At 30.1% G+C, this 24,000-nt stretch overlaps 1 protein-coding gene across 1 annotated transcript in view; it reads right to left on the bottom strand.

The window, feature by feature from the left end:
- LOC124951850 (zwei Ig domain protein zig-8-like) overlaps nt 1-24,000 on the bottom strand; it is a 294,625-nt gene that overhangs the window by 42,954 nt on the left and 227,671 nt on the right. Inside the window, exon 4 of the mRNA XM_047500804.1 lies at nt 1,300-1,519. Coding sequence (XP_047356760.1) covers nt 1,300-1,519 — 220 coding nt within the window. The remainder of the gene's footprint in view (nt 1-1,299; nt 1,520-24,000) is intronic.

The following is a 24,000-nucleotide window of genomic DNA, read 5'->3' as shown; positions in this document are numbered from 1 at the left end:
AAAATTTTTATAGATCATTTGAATCGATATCGATTAATTTTTGAAATAAAAATTTTTGTTTTTATCTCAAACAAAATAGATGTATGTTAAAAGATTTCTAAAATATTAATAATTATTTATAGTCATGGCCATTTGAATTTACAACAATTTTTTTAAAAGATCTATATACCTGATACTCTGATCTATTATCTTACAAAAAATAAAATGAATAAGTGAGAAATGTATATTAAAGCGTAGTTTTTAGCGTTATTGAAATTGTCACACGTATCATGGCAGAGAGAGAGAGAGTGAGAGAGAGAGAGAGAGAGAGAGAGAAAGAGAGAGAGAGAGAGAGAGAGAGAGAAAGAGAGAAAAAGAGAGCAATTAATCTAACCCGAGGCCACGATTTTCGAGATCAAATGAAATATCGTTTCAACGAGCATGCGCGTATTGCTCGATCGTTTCACCGTGACTGATTTTCATCTGCATACCTGGCGTTGCTCTTAAATTGGAACATTTTTTTTCCCGCTCTCACAGCGATATCTACGAGTAGAGTTATAACCCATATCGCAAAGCCGTCGAACGATATACGAGAAACCGCCTATCGCGTTCTACCGTCGCGGATTTTACGTCGACGCGATTGAAAGACCCTTTGTATCGTATCCTTTTTTCCCGCGCAATTCCGTTACGCCGTTAGGTATATCTTTTTTCAGAAATACTAAGCCAGATAGACGAGATATTCGTGAGAGACGACGTATGATTTTTGAATTTTGTCAAACGGAAATCTCGAAACGTCCTCTTTATATTTGAATTTTTTTTCGAATTCTAGTTACTATGGAAAAATAATGCCATGTAACTTTGAGATAACTCATTTATCACACACTTTTATATGTATTATTTTATTTCATCTTTCTTTTTTTTCGAGACAAAATTAATTATCAGTTCATAGTCAAAGACAAATTTATTAATATATAGATATATAAACGTTTATTGACGTGAATATCAAAATTTTAAATATAATTTTTTTTCCCTTTAGACACAAAAATAAAATTCAATCGGGTCTGTTTTATTAATAAAAGACAATTTTTAAAGGTTGGATTATTATTTGTTGTTTGTGACGATATGGTGCAATCTTTAACGATCCTTTCAAGGGAATGTGAACACAGCACCAATAATTACTAACTATCCAAGGTATCAATTAGAAAGAGCGACAGTATCATTAAAATCTAGTCTCTATTTAAGATCGATCATACGGTGTTTCGTCGTTGGTGGTTATTCAATGGCGAACGTAGGAGGATGAAAGAATACAGAAAGTTTTACCTTGACGTAAGAGCGTCGCTCCATTCCGTTTCAACGGTAATACGTGGCTCCGCGTTGACGTCGTTTTCTAATCGTGGAGACGTAACTACAGCATGGTTGCCACGATACCAAGCAACTGTTCCCAAATGATGAGGACCTTGGGACATGAGGCAGGTCAGTGTCAATAGACTTCCAGTTTTGACGTAAATATCCGATGTTCCATTTATCCTGGCACGTGCCTCTGAAAATGAAAATAAATGAATAAAAAGAAAAAAAGAAACAAAATTAGACGACGAGAGAAAATGTAGATTTCGTTCAATATTCGTGCTATATAATAAAAATGATATCATTTTTCTATTTTCCACGAGTATCGTCGAATTCTTTCGATTGTCATGGACAGGAACGCAAACCGGTTCCTTTTATCTCACAAAAGATAGCCAATTTTTAAAATGCTTCTCTAGAAGGAGAAGAAAAAAAAGGATGAGATGAACGATCTCTTTGAAAGGGAAGACCGCAAAGAGTAAAATTTTTTATCGATCAGTTGGTTCGAGTGATTCGAGTGTCGTGTATGTTAGAGAGACAGAGGAAAAGAGAGAGAGAGAGAAAGAAAGAGAGAGAGAGAGAGAGAGAGAAAGAGAAAGAGAAAGAGAGAGAAAGAGGAAAAAGAAAAGAAGAAGGTTGAACAGGGAACGTGCCTGGTCATTGCGGGGATATAAAATTCGAGCGTACAATCCTGACACGGACTACGTGTGGCCGTCGATGCGGCCGCCGTCGTGGCCGCAGAGTGTCGGCCGAACCGAGTTCAATCCAAAAGGGTGCCCTCCTGCTGAACGACCACCACCTATGAGCCGTGTAACTTATTGATCGAATATTGCAAATACGTCCTCTCATTTTTCACTGTCCGATCCTGTGTGCACCTTTGTACGGCCGCGATAATTCACGCGAAGCCACACCGTGGAATTTTCTCGAATTCCGATAAAAATGATATTTGTCTTATAAACGTCCTGTAAGCCAGATACCACCCCGAAATTTTCAACGATTTTATAGTTTTTTCATTCATTTCTATTCTTCGTATTTTCTTTCCTTGACACTTTTAGATATTTATGTCTTTGCTTTTCTGAAGGTATCGTTTTATTCTACTTTTAATATAGATATGTGTATAAGTAAGTTACTTGTATTTAATAATCTTTAACATTAAGTGTTAACAGGTACATTTTTAAATTATCCTTGAATCATTAACTTTCAAACAGTTTCTTTTTATTATAAAGATTATATGTTTGTGTACGTATATATATTTACAATCGTTCGAACGAAAGTATTCTTTTAGCAACTTATCGCTAGAGATTTTAGCACTGATTTGTCGTGTCGTTGGATTTAACAGTAATCGTGCGTTATTTGGATCAAGCTCGTCGATGGGACTTGGGACGGGCAGTTCGCTCGAAATTCATCTACTATCACGGTGAATTTGTCCAGAAATATATATCTATCGATGGCAGCTGCATCCGCTCGATAAGCCCAGTGCTCATAGAACATCTCCTGCGAATTTTCGAAAAAATGCCGAACTATAACGTTTATTTTTTCGGATATCGGACAATAGTAACGTTCTACGATTCGTTCAAAACCATCCATGGTCGTTCGGAAAGGGAATATTACATCCGATCGGAAATCCAATCAACGATATCCACTTAAGATAAACATTTCGTTAGCGGTCTAGCGAGACCCGCTATCGCGATTAGAAGAAGATAAATGCCAACGTTTTCGTTGGCGTGTTTTCCCAAAATTTGTTTTTACGTTTCTTTTAATATTATAGATATTAAATGAAGAATCCGTTATTCATAATATCCAAAAGGAAAAATATACGTGAGGTTTAACATATCGAAATCGGATTAGTTTGTGTGCAAAGAATATATATACATTTTCGATGTTCGTGGAAGAGAACCTTTGAACTAAATTCGATGCATTCGATACTTTTGATACGTTCCTCTTCTTATCGATGAAGGATAAAAAGGGTAGACGATTGCAAAGATCGCTTCAGAGTCTTTGATCAAGATACCAGGAAGGAATAGAGCGAATCGTACGATACACGCAGAGAAACAACAACTACAAGTACTGATACCTCTACTATCTTCAAAGAACTACGATATATAAAGTATCGAAATACATTGCTATGGTAACGTTTTTGAACTAGACTTCCGAATATGTTATATATATTTACCATCTACACGCTACGTTGCCCGAAGGTGCTTGTGAAATTTTTTAGCCCGACAAGCAAATGGCTTCGTCGAATTTTCAATTACGAATTTTATCTATATTTTTCTCTGTCGTTTTATACGTATATACGTATAATATCTACCCATACGTACGTATATGAGTGAAGTACAGATAATATAAAAATGATATTTGTCGTTGATATTGCAAGAATTTCTTTTTTTTATCTGTGAATATATAGTTATGTAGTAAAAATGATGTTTGACAGAGATTTCTCATTTCATTGGAAGAGTATTTGAAATGTGCGTGAGAAAAATTATCTTGAAATTAGTTTCTGAAAAATCTTGAACATGTTCTCTCTCTTTTTATTTCTTTTTTATATTTTTCTACTAAATATATATACATTATATATACAATTATATATACAATTAATATTCCATTTAAAATAATTATTCTAAAATAATTATTATATATATATATATATATATATATATATATATGCCTAAACGTTAATGCTAAATTGTTGTTAATAATTTCATGCAATGATATGCAGATAGGTCAGATGATCAATGATGAAAATTGTGAAAATTAAATATTCTGTTCTAATTGATCTTATAAATAGTTGAAGGAAGAAGTCAGTAAAGTTATCTGAATTACTGAAAGACAGGAACAGTTACAATTTGGAAACAAGATTATATCGGGTATACGGCTATATGAATTTTTTTCTTTATTTTAGTGTACTGAAACCACCCGAAAAGTTATGTTCACATATTTTGAAACATTTTATATATAGGTATATGTATATATTTCGAAACACTCTGTATATGGGTATATATATATATATATATATATATATATATATATATATGTACTACTTCGTGCTGTGTATTTTATTTTTATTTTACATTTTTTTTCTACTATCTTGTAATTCTTTTGGTACTAGGACCTAGGATAATTTGTCAAAACTCATGGAAATAAATTATACGTCTCTCTCTCTCTCTCTCTCTCTCTCTCTCTCTCTCTCTCTCTCTCTCTCTCTCTCTCTCTCTCTCTCTCTCTCTCCCTCTCCTTCTTTTATTTTTGAAACCTCGATGCAGAGAAAAGGTCCGACAATGCGGTTGCAGTTTCCCCAATAATTCGCCCGGATGTTTTGCTACTAGCGTCTTTTCGGAAAAGGTTTTGCGTTAACGTTGGATTGGCGTTGCATCGGTGATTGATGATCCATAAAATTGTAGTGGAACCAGATGGGTGGGTGGATGAGTATCAAGGATAAGAGGTGGAACGATAGGGTGGTTGTGGGGTGGTTAGGATGGAATAGACGAGGGTTTCGTGACTGATAGCCACTGTCTCGGCACTAGCTGAAAGATATATCGAGCGATACGACTCAAAATTTGCTTCCTATGGCACTCTTCGGCGTTAACGCCAGTTGATTCACCGAAGCGTTAAATAAATTTCATCCCTTTTTTATTCTTCTTCTTTTCCTACTTCGATTTATGTCTTTTCCATTCTCTTCTTATTTGCTTTTATCTCTCCGTTTCTTTTTTTGAATTTTTTTTTCTTTTTCTTTTTTTTTTCATATGGTTTTATATTTCGTGTCTTTTTTTCTTATTAAAAAAAAAAATATTTTTTTTAATAATCAAGAAAAAAAAAAGAAAAAATATACAAATTTCAGCTTTATTATTTTACTTTTTATCTGTTCTTTCTGACGTTAGAGATAATAGATATGCATTTACTTGTTTTTCTGTTTTCTTCTTTTCTTTTTCTTTTTTAAGTGGATGATTTTTATCATATATTTTTACTTTTGTTTCTTTAGTATAATAATATTTACCAGTATTCTATTGTATGTAACATGCATCAGCGATTTAATGGATTTAAGGCGATTAATTGGAATTTTTTTTTCTGTTGAAAGTTCCTTTCAGATTGATTGCTTGCGGAAAAGATTGAAAAGTCGAACGGATTTTAGAAAGTTACATTCCAGCGATGCAATATTATGTTATGATTGTTAAATGTAAAACTGCGGTCGAGTTTATTGAAATAAGAGTTTTTCAACGATATAATCGTATTACAAAGAAAGAAACAATTTCCGATATTAATAAAGTCGGTACGCTATAGCTGTATCTTATTTATTTTCAGCTAGGATTCGATTGAATCCGTATAAAGTTGAACGTTTTTCATCTGATAATAAATTTTTAAGGAATAGCTTGTTTTCGATGTACGGATTGGATGTATAAACAAAATTCATTAACGAATGCTAGATATTATATCCTATAACATTAATTAATTAATCGAATAATTAGCTTGGATTGCTTAGAGATTTAATGATATCCATGAAATATTGATAATGAAAAGACATGAGATTCTTATTCAGAGAAATTTAAATAGTAATCCTATAGGTATCATTATATTATATTTGAAATAATAGTTAATTCCTTTATAAATTTATACGTATGCTAATTAATCTTTTATAACTATAATATTTGTATGTGTATGTATACGTAAAATGAAAATTTTTCTTATTTTTAAAATCAAGATTTTTGTTATAATTACATTCTTTGTATAGAAAAACGATGACTTTCAAATACTGATATTACCTCAATTAATTATCTCGAAAATAAATGTAATACGAAGATTCACATTATTATATACATTTTAAAAGAAAAGAAAAAAAAAAAAGAAAAAATATTATAATAATCTCATACTTATTATTATTATTCAAATTTTTATTTTTATCCTGATTCTCATTGCAAGTTCAAATTTAACAAGTAGATGATCCGAACGATTACATTATAAAATGATACTATACATTTCAATCGTCAATGATGCTTCCTTGAATTTTATACTGTAATATTTTTAGGAAATAATTAATGAGATTATTTGTATAATTAATGACAATAAGTTTAAAATAAATATTTATTCGATCAATAGAAGTCTATTTGAGTTATGGAAATGTACTGATGTAAACAATAAAAAAAAGGAAACATAAGACTTCGATAATTATCGAATCAGTTATCATTCGTATTCCGACGAGTAAGTACATAAATCAGAAAATTTTCGTTTATATTTGTTCACTTAACAAATTATTTTATATTCATTTAGACGATATATGATGTACATGAAATATAATTAACTAATATTTAAACAATAGCATATTTGTTTAAGCATTACATAGCTCGTAATAGTGAAAATAAACATCAAAGCGCTCCTCTCTCTTTCTCTCTCTCTTTCTGCTCGTACTTGTTCATTTAAATAATTTATATTTTCGATTATTTTACAATAATCTGATATTTAAATAATAATCTATTTATTTAAATATTATACAGTTCGTAACACACGTTAAATATAAAATAATTTTCGTTAAAAATTTTAATACGTATAAAATTTGAACTCCAAATCAAAAATTTACAGCTTGACTGTAATGCTTATTAATTTAATATTATTTTGCATTCCAAACAGTAAATAAAGAAATTCTCTCTTTACATACGGCTAAGCTTAAATAATTAATTACTTTTGATTATTTCATATTTATTTAAACAATGTATGATGTACGTCGAATATAATTAAGTAATATTTAAAAAATAGTACATACAATTGCGAAATAGAGTCAGCGTTAGTCACAATAAGAAATCGCAATAAGATATTAAACACTTTCTTAATAATTTCAACGTTATTTTATTATAATAATGATACAAATAATTTTGTTTTTGTTGTTCTGCTGTAGAACATGGCTGCAAAAAAAAAAGGACATAAATCGCGAAGTAGAGTCAATGTTATTCACTGTAAATGAAAATTTTAATTGCAATAATAAACCCATCTATAATTTGTTATTTCATTAGTTATTAAATTCATATAAATGGCGACATGTTACCATTGGGTTCTAACTTATTCGATTGAGAATTATTAATTTTTCTTTATATATATATATGTATATGAGCGACACAAAAATAGGATTTTTTTGCTTTAATTAACATTAAATTAGATTATATTTTTAATTCAAAGAAACACAATAACTATGAATATATAGATATATAAAGAGAAGTTTTTTCATTATTCGCTCAGTTCCCTTTTTTATTCACAAATCCAGAATTCAAATTACGATACATTATCATAAAATAGTTTTAGAATTATATATAATTTTTTATATTATAATTAATATAATATAAAATTATACATAATTATATATAATAATTATACATAATTATAATAAGTATATATAATTATATACGATAATTATATATAATTAGATAGTTACATATAATATAATTACGTGATAATAAATAATTATATATAAAACATGTTATAACTAATTTACATTACTTACTATTTGTCAATAATAATTTTATTTACTTTGTAAAATTCAAGTTTATTGATAAATAATGTCATTAATTTTAATATTGATAAATAATAACATTCCTAAGTTCCAATTCTTAATTCTCTGACATTAAAATTATTTGAATTATAATGACATATACAGTTTCAACAAAATAGTCATTTGAACCGAATGTATGAGTTTGTAGTGAAAATAGTAGTGAAAATTGTAGTACATCATAAATTTGGTAATGAGCCACCTATTTTGTTCTCGCATAATTTTTTGTTCAATATGTTTTAGATCAGTTAACTTTTTTATACTCTAGTAAGTGTTATTTTAAAAGTTTATTGTTTTTAATAACTTTTATTCAATATGAATTATGTAGCTTGATTTTTAAGTTTTCCTCAACTATTTAAACTTCTATATAATTAAAACGAGATTTTTTAAATTTATAACCGCAAATTTTTCAGATTCTTGGAAAATGATGTGACAGAGGACTGAGCATTAATTAAAAGATTGACAAGTGTATATTAAAACGAATGTACATTTTTGTGCATTTAAAGGGCATTTCTGTTATTGGCTTTTTGTAGTTATTACTCTATGTTACTATTATGTAAATTATAATTAGCTTTTTTCCTTCAGTCTAAATTATCAGAAAATGGCGTTGAAGAAACAAATGAGTAAAGAATAAATGTTGATTATTTTTCGAAGATTTCAATCTCTTTTTTATTCTCAAATTTTAAATTGGAAATAATTTGGTGAAGATTGATATTAATATTTAATTTTTAGCGTCTATCTACAGTGATATTTAGGAATATCCCGAATCATTGATTTTTCAATTTATCTGAATATCGAATCCTTTATTACAAATTTGGCCGAAAATCGAAATTTCGCCTGAATTATCCATTTATATTTATACTAATTATATAGATGATATAATTAACAACATTAGTTAGGCTTTTATCAGAACAATCTGTGTTATAAATATACATGATAAAAAAATAAGAAATATATATTGAAAAACATAATATTTATTTAATATTTATTTACTTTTTTTATTTTTATATCACAATTTCTAAAATATGTTAATAAAATTATTAAATTAATAAAAATATATTAATAATGAAATTAATAAGCGTATTTAAATATATTATTAGTATATTAATAAAATTATGTTAATAAAATATTGTAATATAAATATTAAAATATAATATGATATATCAATAAAATTAATTTTTTCGCGATTTATTATGAGCTATTTATTCGTATATATAATACACTCGTATATATTTTCAGCTTTAGAAATAATTTTCGCTGTATATGCTTGTATTTGTATTTGTGTTTGAAAGAAATTTTTTTGTCATTTTGTTACCAAAAAGTAAACAATTTGGATTTCTTCTCATTTCCATCACACTAACGAATTGTCAGTTTTATTTAACAAAGATTCATTGAAGTGTATATTCGACAGAGTGATTTGAAACATTTCATGATTGATTGTGATAATCTTTCAAATATTTGTGGAAATTTTTTTTTAAAGGAACAAAAGCATGTTGTTTTGAGAGAAATTGATATAGAATAAACATGTATTTTTTTTTCTTTTATACTGAAGTTGAAGTTTCGATAGTAATTTTTGTTCTATGTATGTGAAATTGTAATAAACGGATAATAAACGAATTTGCAAAATGACTCGATATCCAGCCAAATCATCGATTGAATACAGAATCTAGAGGAATATTAAAAACTTGGCATAATATTCGGATTTTTCCTAGTGATATCACATTTATCTATTTAATTACTTAAGTACTTAAGTCTTATATAGTTAATTGCATATAACTTTCATTAAATTCTCAGTTTCTAAATTATTTTGTTAAGAATAACAATTAATTTATTATTAAATTAAATTAACTAATTTATAATATAACATATAAAATTAATTAATCTATTATGAAAATCATTTTGTCGTTGATCCTTCAAATTTTCTAATTATTCTTCTATGAAAAGAACAAACTTGTGATTGCAACTGTAGATTTTGTTTTCTTTTTTTTTGACAAAAGAAATACCATTTTAAGTTTTAAATATAACTTTTTAAATACTTATTCTTTAATTTTTAAAATAGTTAATTTTTTAATTTTTTTTGAAAAATTCTCTTATAATCATAAATATATATTTTATTGATCTCTGTAGCAATAACAAAATATTTTGTTTCATATAATAAGTCAATTACAGCGAAAGATTCATATTATAAGTCAATTATATGGGAATAAAAATACTATAAAAAAATTTTTATTTTTCTAGAATGACCTATTTTTTTTCTGCTTAATTTATTTTATATAATATTTTATTCTATTTAACTTTGGATCACTATTGCAGATTGTGATCTATGAAGACCCATCGTCCTATTTTTTTTCCGGATTTTGGAAAGTCAGACTTGACTAGGAGGTACAGGGATTTGTAATGATTTGAAATTAATTAGTTTCTATGTCTAACGAAATGGAGTTAAATCAAATCGTCAAAATCTTTGATAAATTTCATACTTGGTTTTATAAAATTAACACTGCGTATTCAAGGCTGTTATATATATTTGATACAATATAATATAATAATTTTTATATAAAACAATTTATACATATATATGGGAATAAACGAATAAATGAATTAAAAGCATTGGAAGAAAATGTATTACAGATTATATATTTTCCTACCTATATTTATTATATTCTTTATTTCAATACGACTCTATTTTTTAAAAATAGGAAAGTACGAAGGATTAAAGTTAGTATGTAACACATCGATTAGAATAATTATTTGCTGAGGTTGATAATTATTCTAATCGATGCTGATTTTAAATTCATTGATTATCCATGAGTTAAGATAATTAATGAGATAAATTAATTTATTTTATTTGGTTATTAAGTAAAAGAATTATAACGAAAAACAAGAATATTTTAGAAAGAAAAATGAACGAAATAATGAAATATTCGAAAGAAAAAAATGTGAAAAATAAATAATATTATTCAAATATAAGAAACAAATGATATAATAAGCAATTTAAAATAAATGTGCAAAAATGTTTGTATATGTTGTTAAAAATGTTGCATTATTATTATACGACATATTAGAACGATGTAACTTTCTATTTATTATTATTTTTCGTTATTTTTATTATTATTATTTAATTTTATTTATTCTTCTCCAGGCACGTACAAAGTGTCGATATTCATCTGAAAATATTAAAAAATGTATGAAATCAAAATCTTTGAAATTATGATTTTACTGATGTTTCTTTTTATGCTTCTCAGGTTATATACTATATTTTTTATTTTATTTAGATAAGAATGTTCGTCATCAACATTTTTGTTATATGTTAGATCAAGAAATTGTTGCATTAATAAACATTTTTTACGATTATTACATCTTCTATATATACTAATTAGCTTTTACCAAATTTCATTAGCAGGTGCAAAAATCAAGATATGTATCATCATCGGTTTTTTTTTCTATTATTGTTACTATTAAATCATAATATTGAGGATTTTAATATTATACTTATCTGAAGTTTCTTTATTTGAAAATTCTTTTATACCTTTCAGTTCATCGACGTTACTGATATCTTCTATAGAAAATATCTCCATATCGTTTTTGTTATTCTCTTTCTTTTCTTTTTTAATTTTTCTTTATACAATATTTATAGCGTGGAATCCTCGGATGAGGCCCTTGGAAAGGGCCCTTGAGCGATTCACTTTCTTTAAATTGAGCTCGATTTAAGTACTTTAATTTTGCTTGGGTAGGACGATCTTCAGGATGCCCACCCCTCGTTATCACTTTCTTTGTTTCCATACTCGCACCTTCTGGATTTCTTATTCTTTTTAGGAAAACTTTTTCTGGGGCTTTCTTAAAAAAAGTCTTTTATGCTTGGGTGAAGCTTTATTAAAAAAGGGCTTTTATAGTTGGCAGGATTTCTTTTTCTTTTCTTGTTTCTTCTTTTTTCTTTAGACTATATTCATTCATAGTCCAACATCGATATTGCATTGATTTAGATTATTATATCGAAGATTTTGAAATTTTTTCGCATTATATGTAGAAAAAAGAAAAATTCTTTCTAATGTACGGTTAAGATAGATGTGAGCGGGCACTCGCGTGGTTCAATTTTGGACCTTAAAATAAATTCAAAAATCGCGGAAACATAACTTTTTGTACTTAATAATATTGACTGAAGATACCAGTGTTGAACAGTCTCGCTATCTGTTAGCCAAGCTTAAAATATCCACAATTAATTCGAAATTCGAATTCTCTCGAAATGACAGCCATCTTAAATTTTTTTTCGATATTCCTTTGATTTTTAAATAATAATAATAATAATAATAATAATAATAATAATAATAATAATAATAATAATAATGTGAGATGGAAGGTTATAGCGTTAGTTAGTTATGTGTGTGTATGTGTATAAGTCGAATGACAGTTGTACAAGGGATGAAAGGTTCTAACGTTAGTTGCGTGTGTGTGAGCATGAGATAAGTCAGTCGATGGTCGAACGAAAGTATGATCTGCTCTTAATAAGGTACTTATGCTATGGAAGAAAAAGGAGAGCTGAGAATAAGAATGAAATGGAAGTGCAGTGTAAGTGACATAGGCAACAAAGCAACAAATAGAAGAAAGTAACGAATAGGACAAAGAACGATAGGAATTTCCAAATGCGTATGCGTAAATGTGAGTAGGAATGAGAAAGGTTACTGGGTAGACGTGAGAAAAAAGAATAACGGAGGACAGTCTTGAGTAGATCAAACAAAGAGTAACAAGAAAAGATCTTGAGTGGCCCAAGCACAGAATAAAAAACGGAAATAAAGAGAACATAGGGTGGTTTTGAGTAGAACGACCTAAGAGTAAAGAGTTGTACTACATTGTAATACATTCGTTAATAAAATTTTTATTAACTAAGGATAAATGATTCGAGTTTCGCTATTATATATCTTCTACGTAGGATTACGAAAAATATAAAAAAAATAGAGTTCCCATTAGCTTGTGTCTCTTCATAAATTCCAACTTACATAAAATATGTGATAAGACCTAGATATACGATATCACTCTTGGTATAATGTGTATCTGGTGTATGTTCTATCACAAGTAATGTCTAGTAAATGGCTGCTTAAATTTGTTTTATATGCTATATATATATAAGTTTAACTAGAAACAATAAATATAAAGTTAATACAATTTTTGAACTTCTAGAAAATATATATCAGGCAATAAACATAAAATTTCGGTTTACAGTCTAAACTAAAAAATACGTGGCTATCTTTGAAATAGCTATATCTTATACACTTATACACATATATATTAATTCGAACAAAAATTGCATGGAATTGTTTAAACACGAACTATTCAGATTTAACCGGCTTACAACCAATCGGAAATTGTCTTTCCCTTTCTGTACACTTTTAACTCGCAAACTCTTCCTATTTGATCTCCCCTTTTCTTCTTTCTTTTTTTTGAAATTATTCCAACAGTCTTGCCGGGTAGTTTGTTGCAAAAGGATCGTACTTAACTCAAGACTTAAACAAAACTCTCTAAAAGCATAACTTAAAACTCATATAGTACGATTTACTAATCACAATAATCAAAAATATATTGTTAAAATACTTTATTTATACTTCATATTCATACTTTTATGGCTTATCACCATTTATTCAGCTGTAATAAAAAACTCACTTCATAATATATAAGAACTAGGCCTTGTTTGGATTTATTTCCTTTCGAGGGTTTGGTGATCGTGTTTTCGAGAACAACGTATAACTACTTATAACAACTTATAACGTCCATGAAGACATATATCAATACAATTAAGTGATCTATCTTCAGAGAAATATAATCTGCACACGTTCTTTGCTTGTTTTTGTTAAATGAAATACTATTTTTATTACATACAAAAATATATTTCACACACTAATCCGATTGTTAGGTTACATGTGAGAGGTTTATAACTTAGACAAACTTATACATTGACATAATAAGCGTCATAGTGGGAAGAGTGTTTCCCCCATCGCGCTTGTAGTTTATATTTTGTCCGTATCTGTCACTGAAGTCATATACGCTTCGAGTGGAAGATGGTATAAAGCCTTGAACACGTTTTATACTATTTCTAATGCAAATGAGCATTATCATATCTAATAAAAAAAAAAGAGCTTTTATTCGTAAGATCGACGTTATAAAAGATACATAAGTATCGTGAAACACGAAGAAAGATAGATATCTTTTCCTTTGTTTTTTCTCTTCCTCTCTTTCTCTCTTGAAAGAACTTTCATATTTGTAAATATGCATTGAATTACTCTGCTATGCAAATTGAATGACATTGGTAATCTTCAAGTTGGTTGACAGTACCCTTAGGAAATCGGATTAAATTTTCTCCATTTTTGTAGCGACGAGACTCGTCCTTCATTTTTTTCTTTTATGTTTCTCGATAATTCACTAAAGAGAGACTTCGACATCGTTGACTTTTTCAGAATGCACTTGAATTCTCCATGATATAAAATTAACTCAATTCTCTCGATATGATCTCTCGAGCTACTCGACGTTCCTTTGTTTACATTTCTCCGAGATAATTTTTTCCCTCATATGAAACACACACGTACTCATGAATGCGTTCGCTAATTTCGTAAGAAATAAGAGAGACTTATTTTGATAGAGTTGCAAAGAAAAAACAAAAAAAAAAAAAAGAAAGAAAAAAAAGAAATATAAATAGACCGAGAATGTCTTCGTTCGAAAGAAACGAAGCTCTACTTAAATAGCAACGAAGCTCTACTTGTAATAGGTACGTATTTAGCTTGGAAAGGAAGGAAAAGCAGTAAGAAGCAAGGCTCGTATATCAGAAAAGAGGAGAGGGTGACTAGTTCGGATTTATCACGTTTCAAAGTTTAACAATGTCCGAAAGAGTTTGTCTGGTTATATGTATATATGTGTGTGTATGTGTGTGTATGTGTGTGTGAAAACGAGAAAGAGAGAGAGAGAGAGAGAGAGAGAGAGAGAAAGAGAAAAAGAGAGAGAGAGAGAGAGAAAGAGAGAGAGAGAGAGAGAGAGAGAGAGAAAGAGAGATTCTCTCTTATCTGCTACCGACTTTAACCGAGTTCCGAGGCGAGTTTCAAGGCACAGAAAGTGGAAGAGAGAGAGAGAGAGAGAGAGAGAGAGAGAGAGAGAGAGAGAGAGAGAGAGAGAAAGAGAGAGAGAGAGAAAGAAAGAGAGACTCCAATAGCAGATATACCTGAAAACTCAATCCGCGAATCGCCATTCAGTAGCCCTGTCCTGAACTTTAGTAGTTGCACCGAGTTTATTGGCTCGTCCCACGAATCCTACATCCTATGGGCTGACCTACGATAGCCATAGACGGAACTAAAGTGTGAGGCTGGTTCGATCGGCCGAAAGTAATAAGTCGAATAATACTCTCTACTCCGGGCTCACCGTCTCTATAGATGCCATTCGCCTTTCGTAATGCTAGAAAATCGTACTACTTTTGGATCCTCGAGCCATCCGTTCAAATCGTGATCGTAAATATCGTTGAGTGATAAAGAGTATTCTAGAGAGTTCTAAATCTATTTTAAGGTATCATCCGATCTATATCTATTATTCTTGATAATACGAGATGTTATTTTTGTTAATATCATATAAAATACTTATTAATTCTATGGTATAATTGTATTCGACAAGAACGTGAGAAGCGTTAACAAGCTGTTTTGTAAATCTCGGTTCCAGTGGCAAGCAGACATTACGTTTAATTTTGAACTCGTGTTAACACATTGTCAAAACATTAAGAGAGGAAGTCTCTCTATTCGTATATAATTCATTGGTGTTGTGTTTAATATACATGTAAATATGTTATATATACATGCATTTTATAAATAATATATAGAAATTATTTTGGATAATTATTTATTTGTAATTATTTCCATCATATATTCCCATAAATATGATATCACTTTAAATTACACTAGCATATAAGTAGAATTTATCTCGTTTTCTATTAACTATCGGAAAATTTTCTAATCTTTAATTTACAGCTCGGATTTCGAATTAATCGTTACAATATATCACTAATATGAACTATGGCGAACATAGAAAAGACTTATCTATTTTTTCTTTATGTTCTGCATGAGAGAAAAGATACTTGAGTTAACAAAAAAGTAAAGTCGTTAAAAATTAATTGCCATTAACTTGTCCGGACAATATTTCTCTCTACGGACAAACATATGCATGTTCTTCATAATTTTCAAGGTAGAGACCTTTGTAAGTAGCTTTGAGAGGGAGAGAGAGCGAGAGAGCATGAGAGAGAGAGAGAGAGAGAGAGAGAGAGAGAGAGAGAGAGAGAAAGAGAGAAATAAAAAAAAAGAGATTCATAGCTAATTCTTCGAGTTGACGCGATATTCTTCACTAAACTTCTACAATTACTCTTTCGAAGATCATCAATCTTTGTTTTTACATAATATAATAAACCATATATTTCTTTCATATACAGTGTGAATTTAAAAAAATGACAAAAAAATTGATGGCCGGAAAAGTCTTGATAAATACATGATATATATACTTAATAAATATATATATACCTAAATGAATATATGATGTATACATATTTTTTTTATTTTATATATGTATATATATATATGTATATACATATATATACACATATGTTACATATGTATATATATGTATATTACATACATACGTACATATGTATATACATATCTTGTCAGTCCATTCATTTATTCAATATATGTATTTTTTGGCATTCAGTTTCTCAATCCATCATTAATTCCATTGGGAGATTCGAAAGTTTTTCGCAAAACTTGTCGAGCGCACGTTCTCTATCCTGTAATCTATCGAGCCAATATAGAGGAACGGATTAACGATTAAAGGCTCGCTAAATTCTGCCATGAGCTGTGCTTTATTTTCTTCCTCTCGACGGACACCATAGCCCGTAGTAAGGCTGAGACGTGATTTATAGCTTATAAACTAGGATCACGCGGTGGCTTTGGAGCAAGAAAGAAAGTCGCCGTAAAGGATCGCTCCTTATCGATGCTCGACGCAGCGAAAATCTTTCTTCGACTTTTCCTCATCGATCTTCTTGGCTTTCGTAAATAAGTGTGCTGTATTGTATCGAATGAAACCAAGTATATATACCGAAGATACATACCTCGATGAGCTTCATTGAACTTTGTGAAGCTTCGTTGAACTTCTCCATTTAGTATTACTGTTGTTAGAAACAATCTTATTACCGTATCTTTCTTATCTCTGCCAAGATAGCAATAGAGATTATATTTTCTATATATGCAAATAATTTTAATTTTATTTCTTATCTGTCAAGATAACAAAAACGATTATATTTTTTTACATATGCAAATAATTTCGATTTAAATTCTTACTTTACGTGATATTGATTAATGAATTGAATAAAAAAGAAATTTAAACGGATCGATTAAAATATAAATATGGTAACCGTTAATGTGATGTTTTTTTTTTATTTAATGCAATTTTTTTTTTATTATCATTATTTCATTTATCTTAATATTAATTCAAGTTGTAATGAATTATTTTGTTATAGTTTAAAATGCAATGAGGAATATTGCAATGGTATCTTATTATTATAATTTTGGTTAATCCAACGATTGATAATTTTTTAACTGCTCCATTGCGTTCTCTCGTTTGTTTGTAAATGTCGTTGTTAAGCGATACAATTTATATAATGCTTTTCCCTACAAATGAACCCTTACGGACATGTAATTATATATTCAGAGAGTTTTTAATTCAATTTGTTGGTAATAAATTTCAAATTGGATTATGCTCGTAATTGCTACATAAAATATTAATCGATTCTTTACCTGGAAACTGATATAGATTTTCAACGTCATTGCTTTACTGCTATTCGAAAAACTTTTTACAATACAGATTTTAAATTCTATTACGATTATTGGAAATGTTTTATCGTATCAAGAACGTAGCGATTATTTTAATTTGATGTTTCTATCGATTCGAATAATCGTTTCTCTTGTTACAAATGAGAATTCGAAACGATTTGTTCGTAACGAGCAAAGATTATGTAAGTAAATCAAAAATAAAATAAAAAGAATTAAAGTATTAGATCAAATACAAATTTCTCTTTAATATTTCAAGATAATCTGCGTGAACGTTTTACACTATACGATGTTCGTAGAAAGCAAGAGAAATTTAAATGGTTTTGATATAAACTTATTAAAAGACATCTTTGCGGTAATGCGAAGATTACGCAATATGCAAAACCGCAAAACGTTTAAAATCTTCTCGTCGGATCTGTGCCATGTGAAGTGCCGTTAATGGCGATGTTAAAGCGTTCGGAAGTTGATATAACGTGTTTCCGTTCGCGATGCCACCGTTTCATCTCCTCATCGCATAATTTTACGGTGGTATATGCTATGTACCGATGATAATCACTTAGTGATACTTTGGAAGCGTATTAGCGTGCCATCTCTGAACAATCAGGAAGAGGAAGAGAGAGAAAGAGGGAGAGAGAGAGAGAGAGAAAGACAGAGAGAGATAGAGAGAGAGAGAGAGAGAGAGAGAGTGAGAGTGAGAGAGAGAGAGGCAGAGACAGAGATAGAGACAGAAACAGAGACAGAGAGGGGGAGATTGTCCTCGTTTTGCCTATTTCCGATCGATACATTCGATATTTGATAGAACCTGATGCAATTCGTTTTGGAGCATCATGTGTCAGTCTTTCGGCAGTGTTACGTTAAAATTGTCAGTGTTTGTTTTTAACGAGTTTTCTATTGGTTCGAATTTCTTGTTTTAAATTTTTTTATTCGGTATCCTATAACGTTGCTATGTCACATCGTTTCAGACTTTCCTCTTTGATAATTGTAATATTTTCAAGGATATTCGATATATATATATATAATATATTGAATATCCTATATATATATATCGAATATCCTTGAAAATATTAAATATAATTATCAAAGGGTCTATATATTTATATATATATTATTATTAATTATATACTTTTGTATATACCGTATATACAAAAGTATATAATCAATAATGATTAAGTCAGATGGGTATGCTTATCTTTCAAAAGACCTTCCATTTCTTTATTCTTCTTGATTTTATAATCAGCGATGTTTACTCATTAAAAAAAAGTTAATTGTCTCGTGACAAAGAGGATGAAAAAAATCTCTAAAAAGACGAATTAACTTGGCGTTGAAAGTAGATGAAACGAAACGAAAAAGGATTGTTTAAGTTGTTTTTTATCGAACGTGTCGAACGAGTTAATACGAAAACGAGAATATGAGTGATTCGAAGGACGAAGATAGAGACGAGGAAAGAAAAAGGCAAAGGTCATAAATTTTGAACTCAAGGATACTTGCAAAACAAAGAAAAAAGAAAGAAGAGATAAAGAGATAAAGATAGAGAGAGAAAGAGAATATGAGTAAATACGCGCGTGTGTGTATGTACCTGTGAGGACACACAATTTCCCGCTTCATGTTTGTTTTTGTTCAAACAAGCAGTTAAGCAAAGATGCAGCCTCACGACTACTCGATATCGTCGTTTTCGACTTTCCACCAACGATCAAACTTTAGAGTCGTATCTTCTCTCCTTTCCGTATCGGCTTAGGAATTCGTATCGTTTCCGAAATCGACGGTACGTATGTACATATACCAACAATTTTCTGTTCATATATGTAGGAGGATACATACATGTAGGTAGTAAGTACGTATAGATACGTATTTATATAGACGTGTTTGTTAGCCACATGATAATATATATATATATATATATATATATATATATATATATGTATATACATATATAAATCCCTAAGTGAACAAAAGAGCCACCGGACACGCTCTGGCAGACAATGTTCAATGTCGGTTGGACCGTCGAACGAGAGCCAACAAGAGTAAGAGGGACCAATGTATATGCATGGAAGAAGGGTATATGTGGTGTGTGGGTGTTTCTATGATATATAGTTATAGGTTATATATGATATATATATATATATATATATAAATAGAGATATATATATAAAGAGAGAGAGGAAGAGAGAAAGAGAGAGAGAGAGAGAGAGAGAGAGAGAGAGAGAGAGAGAGAGAGAAAGAGCGAGCGAGAGAGAGCAAGAGAAGAGATACAGATAGAGATACTGAAAGGGGGGTTTACAAATTCTGATGCCAGTGACGTGCGTATCGTTCCTGGTGGTAGGATAATCCAAAAGTGGTGGGGAAGAATCTAGAGAGAGAAAGAGAGAGAGCGAGAGAGAGAGAGAGAGAGAGAGAGAGGGAGAGAGAGAGAGAGAGAGAGAGAGAGAGAGATAGACGATGATTTCGCGCACCGCTCGTTTGTCGTTCATGTATTAATTATCTCGTTATGCGACGCATTCTGCGAGCAGCCGGTAATTTATGCAACCTATTCCGGGAGCGTTCCACACTCTGTCTCTCTCTCTCTCTCTCTCTCTCTCTCTCTCTTGCTTCCTCTCTTTCTCATTACACCCTCATCGTTCTAATTCACGCTCTCTCACCTCGTGAATTCGTTGAATTTTGTTAAACGATAGCCCATGCGCTAGTAGTAGCAACGATCGTGGTGTCACGGCGCGTGTGCTATGATAAAGAGCGGAATTCCAAGCTCGAGAAAGAGAGAGAGAGAGAGAGAGGGGAGAGAGAGAGAGAGAGAGAGAGAGAGAGAGAGAGAGAGAGAGAGAGAGAGAGAGAGAGAGGTGATGAAGTTGATAACTCCATTATTTCATTTATATAAAGGGGAAAGGCGGATATAATAGCGTTTAGGAATTTCGTTCTACGATCTAACGATACGTCATGTTAACTTTTAAGGATGCTCGTTAACATTCCACATTGTTAATAAGTATGTGTGTATGTATATGTACGCAAAAAGTTTCTTTAAATTGTTGATAAATGATCACATGAACATCTTATTCAAATCGATTTTTCGTATTTTTTTTATTGCTGAAATAGTTTTATTAAATTCAACATTGATAATTTCGAAAGCAATTACATACGTAACTATCGTTCGTCGCTTCTTGTTTCGGTTTCTTGTTTCTTTGAAGAAAATATTGCGTATATTTTTTACTTAACACGGACCTAAATTAATCCGATAAAATAATCAAAAATTATCTTAGTCCTTTATAATCTAAAGTTTTTCTTTTAGGAATTTTTCCAATATTACACTAATTATATATCGATAACGATAATAGAAAGATGTATTAAAATCTATTTTAAATTCATTCGCGATCATTTGTTATAGTTTATATTCCAATCAAATATTTACATTTATTTCGTATAAGTATACAGATATATGTACTTATTGATGTATTTTGAAATTCACAAAATTTCGGTTAAACGCAACGATTGTTTTGAGGCATCTCTGAAAGGGATGCTGTAGTTTCGTTTAACGAGCAACGATTCGCAAATAATTACTTACGTTAAATATGCAGGAATAACATTTAACAAAACCGCACATGAATCTGGCCATTGCTAAATAGAAAAAGAGATAGAGATAAATAGAAAGAGAAAAAGAGAGAGAGAGAGAGAAAGAGAGAGAAAGAGAGAGGGAGAGAAAGAGGGAGACTGACAGAGAAAGGGAGAGAAAAAGGAAATAAAGAAAAAGCGTTGACAACTTAACCATACAATTATGAGCAATTTGCAATAAACGTTGCGTTGGACACTCGCGGGGAATATAAAATTTGTATTGGGAAGTATTTTGCTTTATTTTGAGTGACCCGTACATTCGTAATATATTTAGAGAGAGAGAGAGAGAGATAGAGAGAGAGAGAGAGAGAGGAAATGATAGAGAGAACAGAAATGCAGTAAAAGCATCAAAATGGAGATCGCATTACGCGTGGACTCTACAACGCGATCCGTAATAATCCGGACATAATTGGAAATTGTTTTTAACGAGATCTCGTCGTTGATGAGTAACATAATGTGGGATACAAATGAACGGTTTAAAAAAGAAAGAAAATTAATTTTCTTTTACGATGCGACGAGCGTTTCGATGAAAAGAAATTAGGTATTAAGTTCGAAAGAAAAGGTACGGAATTAAAATTAGACAAAATCGTGATGTATATTGTGTGTATGTATATGTGTATATATATATAAAGAATTAATATTTATTAATTCTTAATATATTCTTATTAATAAATATATATAAAGAATAATTTGTAGATACATATATTTATACGTACAAAGATATATATATATATATAGTGTGCATATAGATACACTTTTTTCCAAAATAAATGTCAGAGCAGAGCTGTTAATGTCTTAATTAGCGGAGTTTACATTTTTAATTTATTGCGTTATCATGACTCTTGTAGCTAACTCGGCAATCAGCTCCACAAACAAGCTCAGTCCTGAATAAAATAGGGGGATCCAAGGCGAGGTCGAAATTTGCCGTTTGACCTCGACCCTATTTCAACAACTCACCACTCACTTTTCCCCTCTTCTCTCTTTGTCTCGAAATACTTCTTACTTCAATATAACGTCTTAAAACGTCTGATACTGCAAGTTCGCAATTAATGCTTTTTCACAAGTAATGAATCTTTTGTGAAATTTTTGTTAAGTACCATTTCTCTTAATGAAAGAAACTCTGTTAAACATTAAGTCATTTCTTCAAGTCCAATTTTGGTTACTAATCTTTTTAGAATTTCTACGGACTTACCGTATTATTACACGTTTCTCGTTTATAATCTATTATGATCTCGTTCGTGGAAACGGAATTTTCGAACATATAAGCCACGACGCCATTACCCATCGCGAGATGTCGAAGCCGAACAACAAAGTACGATCCTATACAGAAATTATAAGGTAATTACGCGATGTACGTTGAAATTAATTCGTAATTACGCACCGTTCATATATCTGGGTATCTCGCGTTTCCATCAACGCGGCACGGCACGTTACAAAGACGAAGTGATCCAATTTTGTGGTTGACTTCACGTGAGATATTCGCTCGAACCGATTTTTCGAATCAATATTCATTATCGATCCGTTGATTTATACGTAAAATTATTCTTTTATTTTTGTTAGTATTTTCTCAAGATCAAATCGATTTTATTTTCTTCGTTTAATCTTGATAAAAAAGTACGGATAGCGTGAGTCGTTAGGAGAGAAAAAGATACATGATTTTCTTATTTGGGGAAAACGTAATTGATGAAAAAAATCGATGACATCTCCATTCTCGTACAAGACCATGAAATAGTTCAACTAGTTTCAATTTCATGGGGATTTTTCGAACGAAGGCAACAAGAAAAGTTGAAAATTTCAAGTGAATTTTCCGTGTGAAAAGAGGAAACTCGAAGGAACCATTTCGAATTCTTTTTGTCGTCGTTTCGTCTTCTATTCTCGTTCTATCCTCGCAAAACCGTTGTTGAAGTATTATTCAGAAATCTATTATATAGATGCGTAGTTGTATATTGCCAATGATATATACGTATAGGTATGTATATGCAGATATATATTATATTCTTACCGGTAAAATATGTATGTATGAACATACATAGATTCAGTTACAGAAATATTCGGAGATATTTGAAAATTGAATAACTTTTTTTAAACTATATTAGTTCAGTTCCAAAGTTTTAAGTAAATATGAGGACAATTAATATACTGTACGAAGTATGTCTAGAATTTCAAAAATAATATTCTTTTTCTTTCATTATAGCCGCGATGAAAATTACGAAGTTAAAAACTTTTTTAAATAGTTTATAAACAACCTTTGCAAATAACAAATTTATTTTAATTTAATTAATTTAATTTAAAACAAATCGAGATTTTTTTTAATGGTAATTTAATTTTAATATCTATAGATCGATATTTACTATTCGTAATATTTAAATACAAATAATAAGTCACTAATATAAATCGATTTGAAATTTTATACAACAACTATCATATTAAATAAAAGATACAAATAATATTGTATTTCGTCAAGATTTTTTCAGGAAGAAAAAAAATACTAGTTGAAATGTTTTAAAGGATAAGATCAATAATAGGTTGGTGAGAGTCGAATTAGTTCGCAATTCAATTTCAGCGTAGAGACATAATTTCGCTGAACCGAAACATGATTTGAGTTATCGCGATAACCGCAAAATCATTGTCAGCTGTCTGCGGACGTTTTCAAACTGCAATTACAATTTAATCAAGTATATGCCGATCGTTCATGCTGTCGACGTTGAGATTCGT

The sequence above is a fragment of the Vespa velutina genome, chromosome 9, assembly GCF_912470025.1.
Source record: "Vespa velutina chromosome 9, iVesVel2.1, whole genome shotgun sequence".
In the NCBI taxonomy this organism is placed as follows: Eukaryota; Metazoa; Arthropoda; class Insecta; order Hymenoptera; family Vespidae; genus Vespa; species Vespa velutina.
Note: the sequence above shows the minus strand (reverse complement) of the source record. Positions and strands in the feature narration are given on the sequence as shown.